Source organism: Silene latifolia, unplaced genomic scaffold, assembly GCF_048544455.1.
Source record: "Silene latifolia isolate original U9 population unplaced genomic scaffold, ASM4854445v1 scaffold_112, whole genome shotgun sequence".
NCBI classification, from domain to species: Eukaryota; Viridiplantae; Streptophyta; class Magnoliopsida; order Caryophyllales; family Caryophyllaceae; genus Silene; species Silene latifolia.
The window spans coordinates 1,550,735-1,573,192 of NW_027413126.1; the positions used below are offsets into that span (position 1 = coordinate 1,550,735).

At 38.2% G+C, this 22,458-nt stretch overlaps 1 protein-coding gene across 1 annotated transcript; it reads right to left on the reverse strand.

The window, feature by feature from the left end:
• Nucleotides 1–9,237: 9,237 nt before the first annotated feature.
• Nucleotides 9,238–10,833, reverse strand: LOC141637454 (protein FAR1-RELATED SEQUENCE 5-like). The gene is made up of 2 exons (XM_074446930.1): nt 10,236–10,833; nt 9,238–9,896 (listed from the first exon to the last, which is right to left on the reverse strand). Exons 1-2 carry the CDS (start codon nt 10,831–10,833, stop codon nt 9,238–9,240), a joined length of 1,257 nt encoding a protein of 418 aa, XP_074303031.1.
• Nucleotides 10,834–22,458: the final 11,625 nt, after the last annotated feature.

Genomic DNA, 22,458 nt, shown 5'->3' on the forward strand with positions numbered 1-22,458 from the left:
CCTACTTTAAATCCCGTCCCCAAAAAAGGGTTCACTCATCCCCTCTAGGGTGTCTTTTGGTCTCGCGGCCGATAATGTGAGAAGGGAAAGGGTTGAGGGTTGGATTAGGCGGATCCGCGTTAGCGGTCCGCCTAATCCAACCCTCAACCCTTTCCCGTCCCGTTTTAGGATACCCGGCCCCCTACTTTAAATCCCGTCCCCAAAAAAGGGTTCACTCATCCTCTCTAGGGTGTCTTTTGGTCTCGCGGCCGATAATGTGAGAAGGGAAAGGGTTGAGGGTTGGATTAGGCGGATCCGCGGTAGCGGTCCGCCTAATCCAACCCTCAACCCTTTCCCGTCCCGTTTTAGGATACCCGGCCCCCTACTTTAAATCCCGTCCCCAAAAAAGGGTTCACTCATCCTCTCTAGGGTGTCTTTTGGTCTCGCGGCCGATAATGTGAGAAGGGAAAGGGTTGAGGGTTGGATTAGGCGGATCCGCGGTAGCGGTTCGCCTAATTCAACCCTCAACCCTTTCCCGTCCCGTTTTAGGATACCCGGCCCCCTACTTTAAATCCCGTCCCCAAAAAAGGGTGTTCACTCATCCCCTCTAGGATGTCTTTTGGTCTCGCGGCCGATAATGTGAGAAGGGAAAGGGTTGAGGGGTGGATTAGACGGAGCCGCGGTAGCGGTCCGCCTAATCCAACCCTCAACCCTTTCCCGTCCCGTTTTAGGATACCCGACAACATATGTTTATTAAACAACCGTGTATGTGCATGACAATGTAGAGTATGTGCATTAAATAGTCTTCTACATGTATAAAAAATAAGGGAAAGGGTTGAGGGTTGGATTAGGCCGATCCGCGGATGGCGGTCGCTAATCCAACCCTCAACCCTTTCCCGTCCCGTTTTAGGATACCCGGCCCCCTACTTTAAATCCCGTCCCCAAAAAAGGGTTCACTCATCCCCTCTAGGGTGTCTTTTTGTCTCGCGGCCGATAATGTGAGAAGGGAAAGGGTTGAGGGTTGGATTAGGCGGATCCGCGGTAGCGGTGGTAAGGCAAACGACTAGGTCGCTAATATACTAGAATAAACCACCAAATTAACAATTTATAACCTAAACTTTGACTCCACTAACTTTAAACTTAAAACAATAGCAAAGTGGAAGTAAAGGGTCGTACCCAAGAGAAGGGGATAAGACTAGAGCTTGAATTGTAAATTAATGGCTACTAAGTGGGTCTCTACTACTAATTAAGATGCTAACGACACTTTAAACTTAATCAAAAGGGCACTAATCACAAACAATGGGTATTAACAAAGGTCAACAAGTAGAAAACATAGATGGAAAAAGATTGGTTTTGAGAAACAAACATGGAAATATGAGTAGAACTTGAATATCTTCCTATTGAGACAATTCTACAAACAACTAGTATGCAAGATTCAATGTAAGGGGGAGCACTTGATGTAATTCTCTCTTAGTAACCCAACAATGGTAAAGCTTGACTCTTTTTACTCTCTCACAATTTTCTACCCACTACTATCACCTCAAGATGTTGATACATGTAAATTAAACCATCTACACATACCCTTCAAGCTTAAGCAACAAATCATTAAACCATGAAAAGAGACTAAGCATGAGCATTAAGAATTTACCAAAAGATGAAGCTAGGATCAATTCCTCATGAGATTAAACCATACAAATGAGCAAAAGACAAGATCTTTCCTATTTGTTGTAAGAATCCTTTAAACCAAATCAACTAACAACAAATTTGCTTCAACAATCCCAACTAAATTAAACCATTTCATTAGGATTTGCACTAGTCAAGTAAATAACATGCAAGGATGGCCAACCCAAACATTCAATTACTCAACAAAAGAAATTAAGCACAAGGAAAGAACTTTAGATAAATAAAGAGAGGTTTAAGAGTCTTACAATCACCAAAGTTGGATACTTTGATCAAATTACATCAAGCAAGGGAAGAACTAGCCTTCCATAGTCTTCAAAACCCAAAGAAATGAAGAAAGATTACAACTTTGCATCCAAATAGTCCTCTAAATTATTACAAGATTAAACCCTAAGAATGAGATTAAAAGAGATGATATGATGGTAGGTGATAATCCCAGGTCTTCAAACTCTCGGGTATTTATAGGCCTTCACGAAAACCTAGAAAGATTTCCATTTAACAAGCCCACGAAGAAGATTAGAAAAACCCGTAAAGCAGGGATGCGCAGGCTGCGCAGGCTGCGCAAGCACTGTTCATGCCTGCGCATTTTGGCGCACTACAAGACTGTTTGCGCAGGTTTTTGCGCACGATCTCGCAAATCGAACTTCTTTTTCCCACGAGCTAGACCTCTACAATAGCCTTCATTTCTTCTAGTCTTCATTCTTACTTCTCCCAATTGATTTCCGGGTTACAAGTGATCCTTTTGTGCTTTGCCTTGACCTTTGAAAGGTGCTTTAATGCCACTCGGGTTCCATGCATAAGGATTGAGTGCCCGACCGAGTAAAAATGCACAAGTTACCACCATATAACCGATTGCCAATTGTTAGGAAAAGTGTACCAAAAGACCCATATTAAAAGACACGAGGGTGATAAAATCGCCCTCTTAGACCGACACAATACGTGACTATCAAGCGGTCCGCCTAATCCAACCCTCAACCCTTTCCCGTCCCGTTTTAGGTTCCCTAGCCTTCTACATTTAATCCCGTACCCAAACAAGTGTTCACTCGACCCCTCTACGGTGTCTTTATTAAAACAACCTTGTACATGAATGAAAAAACATAGTATGTGCATTAAATAGTCTTCTACATGTATGACAAAGCACTATATGTGCATCAAAATTTAACAGCTGTTGCTTTGCTATTTGATGCATTAATGCTAAAATTTGTCATTTAATTTGAAATGCTGAAACATTACTTCTCTAAAAAACTCTGTACATCACCTAATTAATGTTGTTTAACATTTGGAGATGATGGGGATGTCTTCTCGAAACTTGATTGACAACGAAGCTACTACAATGAAACGAGTTGACAAGGAAGCTTCTAACCCGAAATAGCGACAAGGAAGCTACTAAAATGAGAACCGATTGTTCGCGTCGAGTGAGTCCTCGTACTAAAACACCAGTTGATGAGGATGTCTTACCGAAAGATGTTGAAGAACCATCTACCAAGAAAAGGAGAGTGTCCACTTATTCGATAAGAAAGATGCTAGCGGCGTTGCTAGTAGGAAAGGAAGTCCACATAGGAAGTGTGGTAAAGATTATGATACGCTGGTAACTAGGATGAGTCCTTCTTTGATAATTAATTTTATCAAGTCGAACCCGTCTGAGAAGCAAATTGAAGCTATTCAGAGCATGGGTTTTGGAGAGTGTTAAAACTTGATCGGACGAAATCCATGGCCATTTGGCTAGATGGATTGTGGAGTCTTTCAATCCATTCAGTTGTTCGTTGATGAATGGGGATTTGACTATCACGGATGAGGATGTCTACCTTGTCACGGGAATTCCTATGGGGCCATTAGATATTAATCCAGTTGGGAGGTACTGTAAAGAAGAGGGTTATTTAGAGGTGTCCAGGAGATTTAAGGACCAATTTAGTACCAGATATTACCAAGAAGGTTTTACTAGAGAAGATGATTGAGCGGCGGGATCTTTGGAGATGATTTTAAGAGGAATTTTCTTGTATATATTACTTCTGTTCTGTTGATGGGGGTAGCTAGTGATTATCCCAAAGACTCGTATATTAAAGTGCTGTCCGATCGTCTCGATGTACCTAAATTTAATTGGTGCAAGTTTGCACGAGTCAACATGATTGAAAATGTCATTTCTGGAAAAAGGTGACTAAAGACCCTGGTACGTTCTTTAAGGGACCAATTCTCATTTTCTGTCTTATCTACTTGGATAGAGTCGTTTTCAAGACAAGAACGGTCGTTCGATCTTTCCCTTTGTTAGCCAATTGGTCTGACGAACGTATCAGAGAGAGGGTGAAGATGGAAAAACATGACGCAAATGGTTTTGGAGAGGGGCGTGTAGAAGACATATTTGTTTATAAACCACCCGTGTCTCGAAAGCGACAAACGGGTTGATGATGCGATGACGACACAGGAAAAGGAAAATGTTGAGGGTGCTGGAGTGACGACAAAGGGAAAGGGAAAGGTTGAGGATACTGAAGAAGGAGGTCCCGTTGATAAGAAAACAACAGATTGTATCAAGTTTTTAGCGGGGACTGTTGTTACTCTTGCAGACTGTTATGGTGCATTCTCAAAGGCAGTCATGCAAGCAAAGATTGTGGTTCCTCATATGGAAGTCATTGCAAAATGTCGACTTTGGCAGATTCGTTATTTGAAGGGTTTTCACTTTCGCAACAAAGTAAAGAAGAATCTGAGATGGAAGAAGAGGAAAGAAAGGATGAGGAGAGAAACGATGAGAGAAACGATGAGGGTAAAGTGGAGGCTAAATTTGAGAAGGTCAAGGAGAAAGATGACCATGAAATGGAGGAAGAGGAGAGAAAGGACGAGAGTAAAGTGGAGGAGGGGAAGAAGTATGTGGATTATATGGACTCGATGAGTTTTCAACGATCCCAACATCTTGGGCGATTTAGAGGGGATTGAGAATAGTGCATATAACCGTGTTGGTGAGGCATTTAAAGAACACCAAGTTACGAAGGAAAAGATGGACAAGGAACTCATGGAGGGACCATCTTTCGGTCTCTTTCACGGTGAGGATGCGTTATATACATCTCAAGAGTTCGCGAAGCACGCAGGAGGTGCAGTGATATGTGTGATGTTCCCCATGCGAGCACGTCAACTGCACCTGTCATTCCATCCCCTCCCCATGCAACAATGTCAGCTACACCTTCAATCCCATCCCCTCCCCTCCCCGTGGAAGCACTCCCGCTGCACCTTCTATTCATTCCCCTCCCCGTGCAAGCACATCAGCTGCACCTTCCAATCCATCCCCTGCATCACCAATAGTTATCTCGTCACAAACTTGTCATTGAATGAATCTCCAATTATGCCTTCTTCTCCGCTTGTAGAACTGTCCCCAACCGTCCCCTCCCAGACTCGGAAGTGTAAGAGGAAAGTTGAGTTACACGGCGTTTTTCGTTCACCTTTCTTCATACGAAATGTGAACGTGATGGATGCCTTGAGTCGATCCGAAAAACGATGGGTGACTATGCACTTGCCGACTTAGATGAAGGGTATGTATTAGTCTATTAATTTTGCTTTTATTTTTTCTTATTCGGTATATGTATTATATTTTCTTTCTATAACACTAAGGTTTTATTTTTGTAGCGAGGTTACGTTTCACCGTGGCGGCAAGATTCTTACGATATGATATGAAGACCTTGCTATTTGGTGGTAGTATTAACATCGACGTGATCAATGTGTGGTGTGATTATCTGAATAATGGAAACAGGTTAAGAGATCGTAGATCAATTTCCCATCTCTTTCTCTTTGAAACAAGCGATGTAAGTTTGATATTTAAATTTTGTTGGTCTAAGTTATCAACTTGTACCTTTTTATTCTCTAATACGGGTCACCTAATTGAAACAACAGATAGCCTCATTGGATATCAACTATAGAGATGTGAAATTGGTAAGTTGTTCAATATTTTAAAAGTTTTAAAAGTACATAATTAAATAATATACAAACCCAACTAACCATTGTTTGTTTGACGGGTTTTATTCCTGTTGTTGCACCCCCACTTCTTCATTGTTTTGATATTGATCATAACTTGTATGAAGTTATACACCCGTGTGATCCGGGGTGTGTAGATTTTCATGTCAGTGTTCAATATGTGGTATGTTTTCGCACCGTTTGGCAATAAGTATGTTAAATATCTGATTTAATTCTTATATAGCGAACTTATTTGCTTGGCATTGTCTTCCGTCTAATGAAGAAAGCAGGTTAAGTGCAAAGCTTTCTTCCATGATTCCAAAGTGCATGCTACATATTTTGTAGTAGCCAAAGAGTATGTTCCGAATAAAAGTTTCTCTGTCGAGCGTGATACTGGAATTTACATGATGCGACATATGGAGACGTACAATGGGAATAAGTGTCGGTATACTTTAAAGCTGCTCAAGGACGTAAGTCTCCATTATTTAAGTCAAATTTTTAGTTGGTGTTTCTATATTTCCTGACGCCAGAAGCCATCAACATGCATGTATTAGCTTTGTTCTTTCATGAATCAGCCTTGTATGTGTATTAGATATGTAGGTATGTGTATTAGATATGTAGGTATGTGTATTAGATATGTAGGTATGTGTATTAGATATGTAGGCTCTGCGGTTGATTTCACTTTATATCATTGTTCAGAGAACTGATGTGAAGCGTTACATTGTGAGGGTTTGCAATGAAATTTTGACTTGGCAAGACAACATCGTGAAAGATCAAGTGACGTCTAAAGCAAAGGCTTACAAGAATGGTGTGTGATTGGTAATCGAAATCTATTACCAACAATGCTTCTCATTACTATATGATGACTCCTGGTTTATTAAAAGTGTGCTATGGTTATGTAATTGTTCTGTGTTTTCCTTTTTCTCCCAGGAATGAAGTTCCACGAGACTTGCCCTATACGAGATGAACACTTGATGAATTTTATTAGGACAAATGTGGCAAATAAGGAGTAAGTTATCACTGACCATATAGCATCTTTTTGAGTTGTTTTTGTCCACTTTGCTGTTGTGTGTGCATCTAATTACAATATGTGCATTATTAGTGACATTGTTGTAGACACTTCATGGCTGCAAGTAACCCAAGAAGAAATGTCGACTTTGTTTGGAGGAAAATGGATCATGGATATGGTAATTGACCTTGTTGGTCTTCGTTTAACACTTGAAAGACCAAATCTTGTGTACTTTCCGACAATAATGAAGGTATTCATATTCATCCTTAGTAACCGCTAATGTTTCTACTTGGAATTACCAACATTTTTCACAAATTTTCTCAACTTTCAGGATGTTGTCGCTAAAAACAGTTTTCAAAGTCGGTACATTAAGCTTCAAGATTTTGCCCAAAAGTCTAACCAAAGCTAAACGGTAATTATCCCGTCACTTTTTAATTTTATTATATCTACGGAATTTACTACTTTGAAAGAACTTAATTAAGTTCTTGCCCAAGAAAGAACTTTATTAAATATCTGTCTAACCTTTGTTTGTATATTATCCGTCGAACTGGTAATTATCCGCTCACTTTTTCATTTCCGTATGGGCGTTTTTGCAGGCTTTCTTCCCTTCTTTGTGTTGCCCGTGAACATTGGTTTGCTTGCGTGTCTGACTTTGTTAAAAAGACCAACTATATACTTGACTCAAACTTGCCTAGGCGTCCTGACACAAGATGTAAATTTTTAGTTGAAACGGTATGATTATATCCGTATGCCTTAGGGGTTTGTTACCTCAATTTTGTGTTGGTTTTCCTTCGCTTTTATATTATTGTGTTTATCTTTTTTTGGTTTTTGTAGTTATTTCTGCTTTGGGGATTATTGCAAGAGACTTTCCAGGATACAAAAAGTTGTTACAAATAAACAATTTTCCGTTTGTGATTGTGGATGTGCCTCGACAAAAGAATGGGTACCTTGTTTAAACTATACTCTACTCGTGATAAATATTTTCGATGGGATACACACCATTTTAAAGCGTTTAACAAATTTCCTTATTTGCAAAAAGGTATTCTTGGAGTCTATTTTTGAAGTTTCTAGAAAACTTGAGTTGTCAATCATTATGGTCCGATCAGACTTGTTACGAGGTAATGATGTCTAAACCAAGTTATATTAGTCAAATATTATTCGGCATATTTTATTGCAACACTTTCAATATTGTTGTCAAATATATATGCAGAATTTGGATGAATATGGTGAGAGTATGATTGTAGATCTTATCAGATGGGAGGAAAACAAGAGAACGGTAATAACAATATCTTCCGAATGCTTTATCTAATTTTGTTTCTATTATTTTCCAATCAGTTTTCAATATTGATGTCAAGTGACTTTAAATGTAACAATATTTCCCTACCTTTTTTTTGTAGGATTATACCTAGGTGTTTTTTTGCAAGAATATGGTGAGAGTTTGTGTGCTTAGCAAATGGGAGTGGCAGAGAACCTTCTCATTGTCTTTTGTTGATTCTTTGATTTGGGCAGGCATTAGTTTGTAGGTGGACTAAATTTGTAGGTTGCAGATGTGTAGGTATTCCATGTAACTTTTGCGTGTATGGAAGACTCTCCTACGTGTATGAGAAGGCATTGTATGTGTATGCAATACCTTTCTACGTGCATGTAATTTGTCGACTTTCGGGTCTGTTTAACGAGACTTGAGCGTGCCTGAGGAGGCGTTATATGTGAATGGAACAGCTTTTTAACTGTATGGGGCACAATTATGTCACTAGATTATGGCCTTTTTTAATGAGACTTGTAATGAGAATTACCCCATTTGTCAGGGTGTTGTTTTAAAATCCCAAAGTAACTTGCATATTTACATGCATGAGAAGGCGTTATATGTGTATGGAACAGCCTTCTACATGCATGAAAATGTTCAAAACAAAATTACTTGCATTATTTAGAGTTACCAATGTACTTTGAGCGTGACGTGCTGGGCCGTGCCTAAAGTGCTGATAGGATTCGTCCGACTTCTTTAATAATCACTCACATTTAAGTTTCGAGACTTGAAATGAGAATTAAAATGGCCTTCTATATGCATGGAATAACCTTTTAGTTGCATGATATTTAACGACTTGTCATACACGATGATGATTCAACTAATCACATTTTATTTTGGCATAAATTGGTCACATGTTTGACTTTCTAATTACCAAATTTGGAGAAACAATTATCACATGTGCATAAAATGACTTCATACGTGCATAAAATGAGCTTGTATGTGCATGTCATAATTGCTCAGAGAAATACATGTTTTTAAATCTTAAATCGAATCACAATTTCATCTTCTCAAATATACAATTTAAGAATCAGGAAGCCTCCGTTACATTTATTACAAAACAATTGTTGACTTCTCAAATGATGCTCAAAAATAATCCTAAAAACTTCAATGATGCTCAAAAATAATCCTAAAAACTTCAATGATGCTCAAAAACAAGTGTTGACTTCTCAAATGATGCTCAAAAATTTCGCCGCAGTCCAATTCCTATAAAAAAACTTCAATCTCACACATAAGAAAGCAAATGTCAACAAAGATAAAAATTAGAGGGAAACAAAAAGGGTAAAAGTAGAAAACTTGCGCTAATAAGAGACATCACTTACTCGACTATTTGTCAGTGATCCTTTGGTCGGTCACAATTCCTGCTATCGTGGTTCGCCATCTGCCCACAAGCCTTGCATCTTCTTAGTGGTTTCTTATTGACTTCCCCTGCTCTTTCTCTTTGTGAAATCATTCTTTTCCCCGAGCCTTTGTTTTTGCATTGTCTTGGCGGCAAAATTGTAATTTCGCTAGGCACGCTTGTACCCAAGAGCATTCCAATTTCCGCATTTTTGTCCCTTTTCTTTCCAATACTACTATTACCACCATCATCAGCGACACTACTTGTTGTTTCTGCAAGTACCCTTTCCTTGAACTCGCGTAAAATGGTTAGTAACTCATCACAATTAACAGGACTCTGTTCAACTAGTGAGACACAAGTGAACATTTCGACCACAATTGATCGGTTTGTTCTTTTGTGCATCGACCGATCTCTGTCAATCGCAAGCAATCGCCCATCGAATTGAATATTGGCTGGCGAGGTTGCTAGTTTGCTCCACCTATTTAGTAGGTATTCGCTTGGAATTTTCTCAAAACCATAATCTTTAAGAACACAGAGAATATGTCGACAAAGTATTCCATGTCGTTCAAATTTCTTGCAATTGCATACTAGTTTCACTTCAGCTGTCTTATAACCCACCTTATAGTCTTTCTTTCTCTCACGATCCTTGACATCTATGTATAGAATTGCATGATTCTTATCTTTTTGTTTGTCCCCAATGGCACATGTAAAGCATCTTTGCTTTTATTTCCACTTTGAACTCCTCGAAAATTCTCGGAGTGTAGGTTTTCGCTCCATGCTTTTCCAGGTCTAGAGGAGTAGCCAAGTCAGGAAACGAGTACTTAGATTGTGCAATCGGTTTGATTGAGCCCATCGTTGTGTATCCATTGCACTCTCAAAGCGCATCCAAAATTCAACAAGGGTCAAATTTGGATTAGTGAAATTGCTAAAAAAATGATTTTTCGACTCGGACCTCGAGGTGGTTCTCATCAACCCTCCTAATAACAAGTCACGAAAGTAAGCTGGAATCCAAAAATGTCTAATGCCATACTTTTCCCGAAGCCACTCATTATCCGACAACCCATGAGCTTCCACAATGGATGTCCATCTTTCCTCAAATTCAGCAGGCTCCACATCTTCGCCCCAAACACATGAGTTTATCTCTTTCAAAAACTCAGTTTCTCTACATATAACAGGCCCTACCTTCTCTGGCAACTTCTTCAATATGTGCCACATGCAATATCTATGTTGCACTTTATCTTTAAAGACTTTCTTAAGTCCTCCTTCTATCCCCAAATCTTCGTCAGTTATTATACACACAGGATAACGACCCCCCATAGCTTCTAGGAATTTCGTAAATAACCAAGCAAATGACTCCTTGCTCTCATTAATAAGAAGCCCAGCCCCAAAGGTCACACATCTCTTATGATGATCCACCCCCGTGAAAGGAGCGAATATCATTCTATACTTATTTTTCCTAAAGGTAGTGTCAAAGGATGTCATATCCCCAAATAGCAAATAATTTTTAATACTAATAGGGTTGACCCAGAAAACATGTGACAATCTACCTTTCTCATCTACCTCAAAGTCAAAGTAAAAGGATGGACACATTCTTTTTATTTTCATAAAATGCTCAATAAGCATTTGAGCATCCCCTTCTGACAAGAACTTTTTGATATCCCTTGAAAAGTTTTTAAAGTCTTCCAATGAAGCACCCACATTTCGATAACCTCGACATACTCCTTAAACATCCTATAGGTCATAATGGACCTTTGTTAACCTTTGAGTTGTCAACTATCATTTTTTTATGAACTATATTCAATTCTCTCGTTTGCGTCAGATGTACCATTGTTAATGGTGTAGCTGGCATATGATTATGCCCTTCAACAAAACCATAAATTTGGTATTGACCGTTAGCAATTCGTTTAAACTTAATCTTAGCAAGGCAACCTAGCCTAGTCCTTTGCCTACGGTGTTTTTTGCCTTTGGCTTCACATTCTCCAGCCTTATTACACAAACAAGTTTTATGTGTAGTGACACCCTGTTTATTCTTTTGTGAGCCTTTCCTAGTCACAAACCCACATTCTTTTGCATAAGCTTCATAAAAGGCAATACCGAGTTCAAGTGTATCAAAGACCATACCAATAACAGGCTTGAGATGGGTAGGACAACCAAAAATCCGATTCATGTTGCTTGAACCGGACGCCTCCTCCTCCTCCTCCTCCTCCTCCTCCTCCTCTGCATCCTCTATTACCTCTGCCTCCTCTATTACTTCTGCCTCGTCTACTACGTTATCTGCAAATGTGATGAAATTAAAGTAGAGTTAGGATTTAGATTTCTTTGGATAACTCAAGTATACAACAAAGACACGGTTATATAGAACAAAAGATTCGATCATTCAAAGACAAACGAGTTCAACAGAATTATACCTTGTACGATTTCGGGAACATCAATGTTAAGGGAGATATTTCGATATGGATTGAGATGCAATAACTTCAACCATCTGTCCTTCATTTGTAATGTCATTTGTAATGACATTAGAAGAACTACGCGACCCCATTGAACTAAGAATGTCATTCTTTTAATAACGACGACTTAAAATTAAGTTCTTCGACAATAAAATCATATCAGGGAATTATTACTAAAACTAAATTTAGAATTTTTGATGCACATATCAATAATTTAATGCACGTAGCTAATAGTTTGACGATTGCAAAACCTGTCTAATTCATAAAACTGAGTGATGTAAAACAGTATGGAAAAACGAGATTGAACAGATCGTTGAACTGTTCGGTTGAGTTTGCTATTTCTGAGATTGTGTATGTCGTGGTAATTGGTAAATTTGCAGCGGAAATTGTGTTGTTTGGACTGATTATTTCGTGGATATGAATGTAACTGGATAGTATGGTGAATTCCTAGTCCTAACCTCGCAAGGTGTCAAACGCAGATTCACGCAATCAACCTCGCAAGGAAGATCTAAAGATTAAGCTCGCAAACCTAATCAGAATAATGCTCACAAATGTAAACAATTTTATTGCTGGAAATTCGATGATGCTTCTCTGATCATACACGGCCTAATATACTCCTAAACGAGGTCACAATTCGACCCAAACCCTAACTTGGAAATTAAGCTATCTTTCCTTTTCCTAAACTAACTAGGAAAATTATTCCCCTTTCCTAAACTAACTAGGAAAGTAATTAAAATACTAAAAACTAGAATACAATCAGATTTAGGGTATTCTAATTTGACTAGGATTAGGAAAATCTAGCTTTCCTAACTTTATTAGAAATAGTAATTAACTAACTTATTATTCCTACACGATTTAGGAAACCGTGTATCCTAATTATCCTAGGAGCCGTGATATGCAGCCCAGAGCCGTGTTATGCGGCTCCCATACCTTCCCATTTTAGCATCAACACATTACTCGATCCAAGCTCAAATCCTTTTACTAGTTGAGTTACATTTCGACTAATAAGAAGTTCATTTGCTTGTTCCGAACATGCTCCTGCATCATTCTCTCCTTCTTTTTGAGAATTTGCCCTCAAATCCTCGTCTTCTAGATACGGTGACAGGTCGCCTACATTAAATGTCGCGCTCACCCCACCATATTCACTCGGCAACTCCAGCTTGTATGCATTAGAACCATAACATTCGAGGATTTTGAATGGACCATCTGCTCGTGGCATCAACTTATTCCTCCTTTTGGATGGAAATCGTTCCTTCCTCAAATGTAACCACACAAGATCACCTTCCTTGAAAACAGGCTGCTTTCGATGTTTATTAGCCTTCTCTTTGTATTTAGCATTTGCCTTTTCAATTTGAGCTCGAACTTGTTCACATACTCGGAGAAATGCAGCTTGTCTTTCTTTGGCTTCAAAACTTAACACATCTTTCTTTGGAATGGGCACTAAATCGATTGGCAGGTATGGATTCACGCCATAGACAATCTCGAATGGAGCTCGTCCTGTCGTCATTGATGGTGTACGATTATAAGCGAATTCAAAGATGCGCCAATTTGATATCCCAATCCTTTGTGCTTTTACTAACCAATCCTCGCAATAGACTCCCTAGAGTACGGTTGGTTACCTCGGTCTGACCATCTGTTTGTGGATGGTGTGATGTACTGAAAAGAAGCTTAGTCCCCATCAAACGCCATAACGTTTTCCAGAAGTAACTAAGAAACTTCACATCTCGATCTGAAACAATAGTAAGAGGTATTCCATGTAATCGAACGATCTCTCTATAGTACAAATCAGCCACTTTAGTTGCATCATCAGTCTTGTGACACGGAATAAAATGCGCCATCTTCGAGAATCGATCAACTACCACCATAATCGAGTCCTTACCCCTTTGAGTTCTCGGCAAACCAAGGATAAAATCCATGCTTACCTCATTCCATGGCTGTGCAGTGCACGGGCAGAGGTGTATACAAGCCCTTGGTGAACGTGCTCTTAGCCTTTTGACATACCACACATTTCGCCACGATCTCTTGCACGTCCTTATTCATTCTCGGCCAGTAGAAGTGTTCACTTAGGATGTCACTCGTCTTGTTAACTCCAAAGTGTCCAGCAATAGCCCCGCCATGAGCTTCTCGTACCAACAACTCCCTAATCGACCCATTCGGAATGCATAGCCGATTACCTTTGAAAAGATAGCCATCCCGAACAAGTATACAAACCTGTTGGATCAATGATTTCTTTTGAAAATTCTGGATCAGACTTGTACAGTTCCTTGATATGTTCGAAACCAAGAATCCTTGCATCCAACTCAATCAACAATGAATGCCTCCGTGATAATGCATCAGCCACGACATTAGAACTTCCCGTCTTGTACTTTGAAGAAAACGTGAATGATTGCAAGAATTCTACCCATTTGGCATGTCTTTGATTTAACTTTTGCTGTCCATGGATGTGTTTAAGAGCCTCGTGATCAGAATGTAAAATAAACGGCTTCGGACGCAGATAATGACTCCAATGGTCCAATGCTCTCACGATTGCATAAAACTCCTTGTCATAAGTTGAATAGTTCAACCTTGCACCGTTTAATTTCTCATTTTGAAATATGCAATAGGTCTCTTTTCTTGTAATAACACGGCACCAATCCCAACACCACTTGCATCACACTCGACTTCAAACAATTTATTAAAATCGGGTAGTGCTAAAACAGGTCCGGAGCATAGCTTGCGTTTTACCTCTTCAAACGCCTTTTGGGTATTTCGTTAGTCCACACGAACTCTCCCTTCTTGGTTAGCTCTGTAATTGGAGCCACAATCGAGCTAAAACCCTGGATGAACCGTCTATAAAATGATGCTAAACCATGAAAGCTTCGCACCTCTGTAGTTGATTTCGGGCGCCAGGCTTGAATAGCATCGACCTTGGATGGGTCCATACTTACTCCGTCTTTTCCCACAATATAACCAAGAAAGACAACACTTGAGACCATAAAAGTACATTTTTCCAACTTACCATAAAGCTTCTGATCTCGCAACACTTCAAAACACGGCTCGCAAATGTCGTTTGTGCGACTCTTCATCTTTGCTATAAATCAGGATGTCGTCAAGATAGACCACCACAAATTTGTTAAGGAACGGCCTCAACACTTCATTCATCAACCTCATAAACGAACTAGGAGCATTGCACAATCCAAACGGCATCACAAGCCATTCATATAATCCTTGCTTCGTTTTAAACGCGGTCTTCCACTCATCCCCTTCTCGAATCCTCATTTGATGGTAGCCACTCCTCAAATCCAGTTTAGAAAAGACACACGAACCAGAAAGTTCGTCAAGCATATCATCAAGTCTTGGCATAGGAAAGCGATATTTGATTGTAATGTTATTCACCGCTCTACTATCAATGCACATTCTCCAAGTCCCTTCCTTCTTTGGCACTAATAACGCAGGCACCGCACAAGGACTTAAACTCTCTTGAACATATCCTCTATCTATCAATTCTTGGACTTGTCTCTGTAACTCCTTTGCTTCCTCTGGATTACAACGATAGGCCGGCTTATTAGGCAATGCCGCCCTCGAATCAGATCTATTTGGTGTTCAAGACCACGTAAAGGAGGTAACCCATCCGGTAATTCATCCGGAAACACATCCCGGAACTCTTCTAATAGCTCCTGTACCCCACGGTCATTACACACACCAACGGACCCTAATTCACGAACCATCAGCACATAAGTTCGTTCTCCACGAGCTAAAGCTTCCTCAACCTCCCGAGCCTCCATAAACATACTCCCCTTCTTTGTTTTAGACTCTTTAATCTTGTTAGGTGACATAGGTTTCAGATTATATCTCACATTACCCTTCATCACGCTATACACATTGGCTCTCCCGTCATGTTCAACCTTTCTATCGAATTGCCAAGGCCTACCCAACAGAATGTGGCATGCATTCATAGGAATTATATCGCACCACACCTCATCAGTATAGGGTCCTAAACTCAACGAAACTAAGGCCTGTTTCTTAACTTGAATCCCATTCTCCCCATTCAGCCAATGTAATTTATATGGTTTAACTCGATCTTTAGTTTGCAATTTTAGTTCATCAACAAGGTCCCTTGCTACTACATTAGCACACGACCCACTATCAATAATAAGATTGCAAATTTTACGGTTTACCTTGCACCGAGTATGGAAGATTTGCTCCCGTTGTTCATTCTCAGTTGAACCCGTTTCCATATGCAAATTACGCAAACACTAAACACTCCTCGTCACTCAACGGATCCAAATCATAGACTAATCCTTCACCATCCGTTTCAACATTCCCTTGGACTGTTTCTTCCTCTGGCGTGACAAATACGGGGATCAAATCACATAATTCTTGAGCTGTTAGGGCTCGTTTCTGAGGACATTCGTTTGCTATATGTCCATAGCCTTGACACTTGAAGCAACGTCTCAAAGAACTCCCCTTTGGCTCGGCAACACCCTTTCCTTTGTCCTTGGGTTCTTCTTTCGGGATTTCTTTAGCCTTGCTAGAGCCGGCCGGAATATGAATTCGTTCCCGAACTTTGTCCCTTGGAGTAAGCATGAGGTTTTTGTGCCTTATCATGTTTCTCGAACTTCCATGCTAATCGACACACATCATTAAAACCTTCATAATTCTGGATCTCGACTCTTTTAGCAATTGCGGGTGTTAGGCCCTTGATGAATCTTGCCACCCTTAGCTCTTCTTTCTCCTCAAGATCGCATACAATCGACATCTTCTCGAATTCTTTGATGTATTCGATCACCGTCATGCTTCCTTGCTCTAAAGATTGGAGCTTTAAGTAGTTATCTTGTTCATAATCCCTTGGCAGGAATCGTCTCATCAAGTGCTTCTTTAATTTGATCCAAGATTCGATCTTGTCCTTGCCTTCCTTTCTCCTTTGTTTTTTTGATTTTTCGTACCACAAAGATGCATACTTTGTAAGCTTCAAGATTGCAACTTTAAATTGCTTCTTGTCATCGTATTCTTTATACTCGAAAACCCTTTCAGCTTGTCTTACCCAATCCAGAAATTTTTCCGGATCCATCTCGCCATCAAAGTCAGGAATATCGAGTTTTAAACCTCGATCATCATCGTTCTTATTTTTTGACTTCCTCTTTGGCTGCTCGTCCTCTTCTTCAGATTCGGATGGAGTGTCCGATTCTTTTTTCTTCTCTTTAGCCTTCAACATGCTTGCTATATTTTTTAACACATAAGCCATCTGAGCCATCTCCAACTTCAGCTCGTTATGACCATCTTCCCATGTTTTCGGACCTTCTTCACCGTCTTTAACCATGATTAGCAACGTCCCAAGACAGATCTATTAAGGAATAAATCGAACTTAGCTCTGGTAACCAATTTGATGTAAAACAGTATGGAAAAACGAGATTGAACAGATCGTTGAACTGTTCGGTTGAGTTTGCTATTTCTGAGATTGTGTATGTCGTGGTAATTGGTAAATTTGCAGCGGAAATTGTGTTGTTTGGACTGATTATTTCGTGGATATGAATGTAACTGGATAGTATGGTGAATTCCTAGTCCTAACCTCGCAAGGTGTCAAACGCAGATTCACGCAATCAACCTCGCAAGGAAGATCTAAAGATTAAGCTCGCAAACCTAATCAGAATAATGCTCACAAATGTAAACAATTTTATTGCTGGAAATTCGATGATGCTTCTCTGATCATACACGGCCTAATATACTCCTAAACGAGGTCACAATTCGACCCAAACCCTAACTTGGAAATTAAGCTATCTTTCCTTTTCCTAAACTAACTAGGAAAATTATTCCCCTTTCCTAAACTAACTAGGAAAGTAATTAAAATACTAAAAACTAGAATACAATCAGATTTAGGGTATTCTAATTTGACTAGGATTAGGAAAATCTAGCTTTCCTAACTTTATTAGAAATAGTAATTAACTAACTTATTATTCCTACACGATTTAGGAAACCGTGTATCCTAATTATCCTAGGAGCCGTGATATGCAGCCCAGAGCCGTGTTATGCGGCTCCCATACCTTCCCATTTTAGCATCAACACATTACTCGATCCAAGCTCAAATCCTTTTACTAGTTGAGTTACATTTCGACTAATAAGAAGTTCATTTGCTTGTTCCGAACATGCTCCTGCATCACTGAGCCAACAATATCTCGATTTCAACCAATTTACCCAATTTCTAATTTTAAAGAACCCTAATTTCTCAAATTACGAAACCCTAATTGCTCAAATTCAACAACTTTAATCGATTAAGTGAAAAATTACAAATAGATCAAACTGTAAACCGTAATTTTAATCGATTAATTGAAAAATTAGAAACAGATCAAACTATAAACCCTAATTTTAATCGATTAATTGAAAAATTACAAACAGATCAAACTATAAACCCTAATTTGACGCACATAGCAACAATTTGATACACGTAGCTAATAATTTGACGATTGTAAAACCTGTCTAATTCATAAAACTGAGCCAACAATATAACGATTTCAACCAATTTAAACAATTTCTCAAATTACCGAACCCTAATTTTCAAATTCAACAATTTAATCAGCAATTTCGAAATATTACCTTGAATTAAAAGGTTCCATTCATGAAGGACGCGTCGAATAGGCAGATCGTTGAAGAGATTGATGGATCAGTAGTTGAGGATCAATGGTGTTGTGAAGATGGTGATACTCGAGGAGAGACAAAGAATGATGAGAGGGAAACGAAAATAGGAAAATGACAGAGTTTAGAATGTTTAGGGGCAGGTGGTTGATTTGCGCGCGCGTTAGTATTGTATTAGATTAGATTAAGGTGGTTCTCATGGTTCTCATTATATGGGTGGTTCTCACTGGATCCCGACCCTATATATATATATATATATATATATATATATATATATATATATATATATATATATATATATATATATATATACATATATATATATATATATACATATATATATATATATATATATATATATAGTTGTGTGAGTTTGTTGAAGTCAAGTTTAGAATCGAGTCAACACAATTTTATTATTCAATTATGCGATGATTGACTAATGAAATTTTATATCTTTTTCTAATATGATTGAATAAGATTTAATTTAATAATTAAACGTTAATTCGTTAAATTAATCGAGGTTTTGTATTTTTAGAGGTAGAGGTTATTTGTTGATTATATTTACAAAGGATTGTAAATTAATTGAATTGGACATTATAGAACCCATTATATATTAATATAATGACATAATTATCACTTAAGAGTTAAGTATATATTAATTATTAGTTTATATTATATAATTGTTATATGATCAAACTAATACTTATTTATATAAGATGAATAAGTATATAATTTTTATATTTGTGTGACAAACATTACAAAATCAAAATGGTCCATTTTATACACATGTTGGCCGAAAATATTATGTTGTTGGACAATATTTTATTTTTGTCTTTTCTTTAGTCATCCACTTGCATGTAATCATCATACTACTTGCATGCTTATGACAAATGCCTACTCTAATGTACTCATTACCTATTTGTACATGGATTAAAATAAGGAAAAGTAATTCCCACTTGTGCTAAAGAGGTGCCGGTTTTTGGAGGTTTTAAGAGCAATTTTTGTTGCTCATTTTTCCTTATTCTTATCTTATGCAAACATCTCTCTAATAACACACAACAACCATATTATTCTCTAATTACTAAGGTAGTAATAAAAATAATATTAAGGGTTTAATTTCTAATAATATCTAGTTAATAATATTATTATTGTTATGGGTTGGGGGCTACTAAGAGAAGTGTTTCTATATTTGAAACTTGAAGATCTTGGAGGATCATCCTAAAATATTTGAGTTCAAGAACAAGGTTAGGAAGGAGTCCTCCCTTGTGCCCAATATTCTGTCCCTTCCCATGTAAGGAAAAATCAATTTTTCTTCTTATTTCATTTTAATTCTTTTGCATGCACTATATCTATTTTTCTAAATTAGTGAGTAATTTAGAAACTAATTAGAAGAGTCTAATTAGGGGTTATAGAACCTAACAATTTGCGCTATTTCTGCCGCAAAGACTTCAAAGATGTGTCAATATTGAGCCTATATGTGATAACATCGGCATATATTCCAATTGTATAAAAATGAGATCAAGCAAAGCTATTATTATTATTATTATTATTATTATTATTATTATTATTTACAAACATACTAATTCAGGCTTGACAGAATCAGGGAGTGAGATCTTATTAGGACATGCATGTCGGGGTACTCATACCTAATCTATTTCCATGTAGGATGGTGATACACATGTGCCCCTAATTGGGTACTGTAATTACTAAGTGAGAAACTTACCTGGCTTGGAAGGCTTTATTGTCTCAAATAACAATCCTGAGCTGATTTTAGTCCAGGTTTGTGCAGCCTCTAAATAAAATCATTATTGACCAAGACTATACTGACGGTTGTCTTAGCTACAGGAATGTAAACTGATAGTGGTTCTCTTTTGTCTGTCTTGGCCAGTAACTGAGGTGAGAAAGATGGTCTGTTCAGGGTAGAAACCATTCCTGTCAGCTTTCGGATGTCCCTGGTTGGCCTTATTGATTAGAGCTCCAGTATTGCTTTAATTCATTCAAGCCTGACTGCTACGTCTCTTTCGGTCACCATGTAACTTATAAACTTACTATATGTCACATAAAGTTGCACTTGGCAGGACTGAAATATCTTACTAGGATATTACAAGTAGCTTATAAATAATACACATGAATTATAAATGACAACCATGCTGACTAACAGGCGAGGATAAATTATGTCTCCAAATGTCCATGTTGTGTAACATGTTAATATTAAAAATTCTATTGGTCAAAGGTTCTAATCTCATGCTAGACATGCTTGATATATAATAAGGAAAAGTTAATGAGTAATCATATAAGGATTTATAATAGTAGTATGATAATAGATCTAAGCATATCAGGATAGGCTAGTCATGACAAGTTAATTCATCCTTCAAAAAGTCAATCAGGTCAGGCTTGGTCGATTTATTTTTCCATGATCAGCCAGACCAGGTTAGGCTTGACTAACCCTGGTATATCAGGACTGCCCAAAAACTATCATATGTAATATGGTCACTATTAAAAATATTTGATTCATACCTACCTTGGAATATGTACTATGATGACATATTTATTTAAAAGTTATGCAAAGGATACGACTTACCCGTGCAGGAATAACACTTAAATACCTTTTATGATTTTTTTGTTGTTGTTGCGTTTCATATTGTCAGTCAGCATTCTCTGTCCTGAAAGGATCGGTCTGTCCTGACTGGATCTTAAAGGCAGTCATGCTTAATTAAGCGAGAAACTTCATTTTTGAGAGCTCTTTCTTCATTGTCGTTGTTCACTTTTTTCCTTCCTCGATCTCGTTCCACTAATAGGGTGTACCACATTGAGTAATATAAATTTGTTTGTGTTTAATCTCGGGCTTGGTATAGCCGTTCAGGGTTGAACCGATTGGCCAGGCTTGTAATGACGCTACGGCATGACCTGATACTGTCCAGAACTGACTTTAAAGCCTGTCACGATCAGGACTGGATTGCTCTGCCAGGCTTGAATTTTCGAAGGTCAAGGTTTCATTTCCTAAAAACATCAAATTATTAGAATTAAGAAAATTCACGGTAGAATAAAAGCCAAAGTACCGAAATTTTAAGATATATTGCTTATATTTTGCGAAGCTTGTATTAGATCTAGGAAAAACTTATCTTTGAATTTCTTTCGTGACAAATATGTCCTTGAAATCCGCATTCTCCTAGTCAACGCTGGAAGTTGTTATACTTATGATCGTTGGAAGGAATTTTGACTTGATTTGGTAATTTTCCCTTTGGCTCTAGCATTTCTTCATTTGAAAGTGGAGATATGGAAACTCTTGTATCAAATTTTCCTAAGTCTCTCGAACTTATGAGAAGAGAAAATCTTGTGAACATTCTTGTAGGATTAATAAACTAGTTTCCCCATAGACGGTGCCAATTGTTTAAACCGTATTTTGCGCAGGGCTGGAAATACGACCGGGGTAGAATAGTATGGGGGTTAACTAGTATCATCCTATTTTGATGTTATCGTGATCGTACCTTTGCAGGGTTGATTGTAATGTAAGTAGAAACGAACGTAAATGTAATAAACAATAAAAGAGAACATGACACAAAGATTTATACGTGGAAAACCCTTTAATGGGAACAAACCACGGGCACCAAGCCAGGAGAGAATTTCACTATATAATTGGGAGAATATAAGTATAATAGTGATAATGCTTGTAATATTCTCTAAGTATTGTGTAGCTTGTAGTATGTATGATTTCCATCGAATGTAGAGTGTGGAATGGTCATGTCCCTTCAAATGATGCTTGATCCTCCTTATATATCTTCCTTCAAGTGGTAGAATAATCTTCACCATCAAGAGCAAATATTCTCTCTTAATTGCCGCATTGATTGCATATCTTTCTCCTTAAATGCAGACTTAATTGCTCCTTAAATGCGCATTAATGCCTATTAATGCTCCTTCTTTATGACCAAATCTTTCTCTTAATTACCATATTTAAGTGGTAATAATCTTATATAATTATCCATGACTTGGTCAAATGTTGACCTTACATTTGACCGTTATCTTCTCCTGCCTGGTGCCAGGCTCGAGCTACCCTGACAATTCTGCCCTGATTGTCAGGCGAGGTTTGAACTTGATCCTGAAGATGATGCAGGAGTCTAGGCTCAATGACTGGTGCCAAACTTGAACTACCCTGGCGGAC

Coding starts and splice junctions, on each gene's coding strand:
- LOC141637454 (XM_074446930.1), bottom strand. CDS start 10,833: ATGTGTCCATCCTTTTACTTTGACTTTGAGGTAGATGAGAAAGGTAGA. Junction 9,897..10,235: donor TTGGATTCCAGCTTACTTTC/GTGACTTGTTAT, acceptor TTCTATACATAG/ATGTCAAGGATCGTGAGAGA.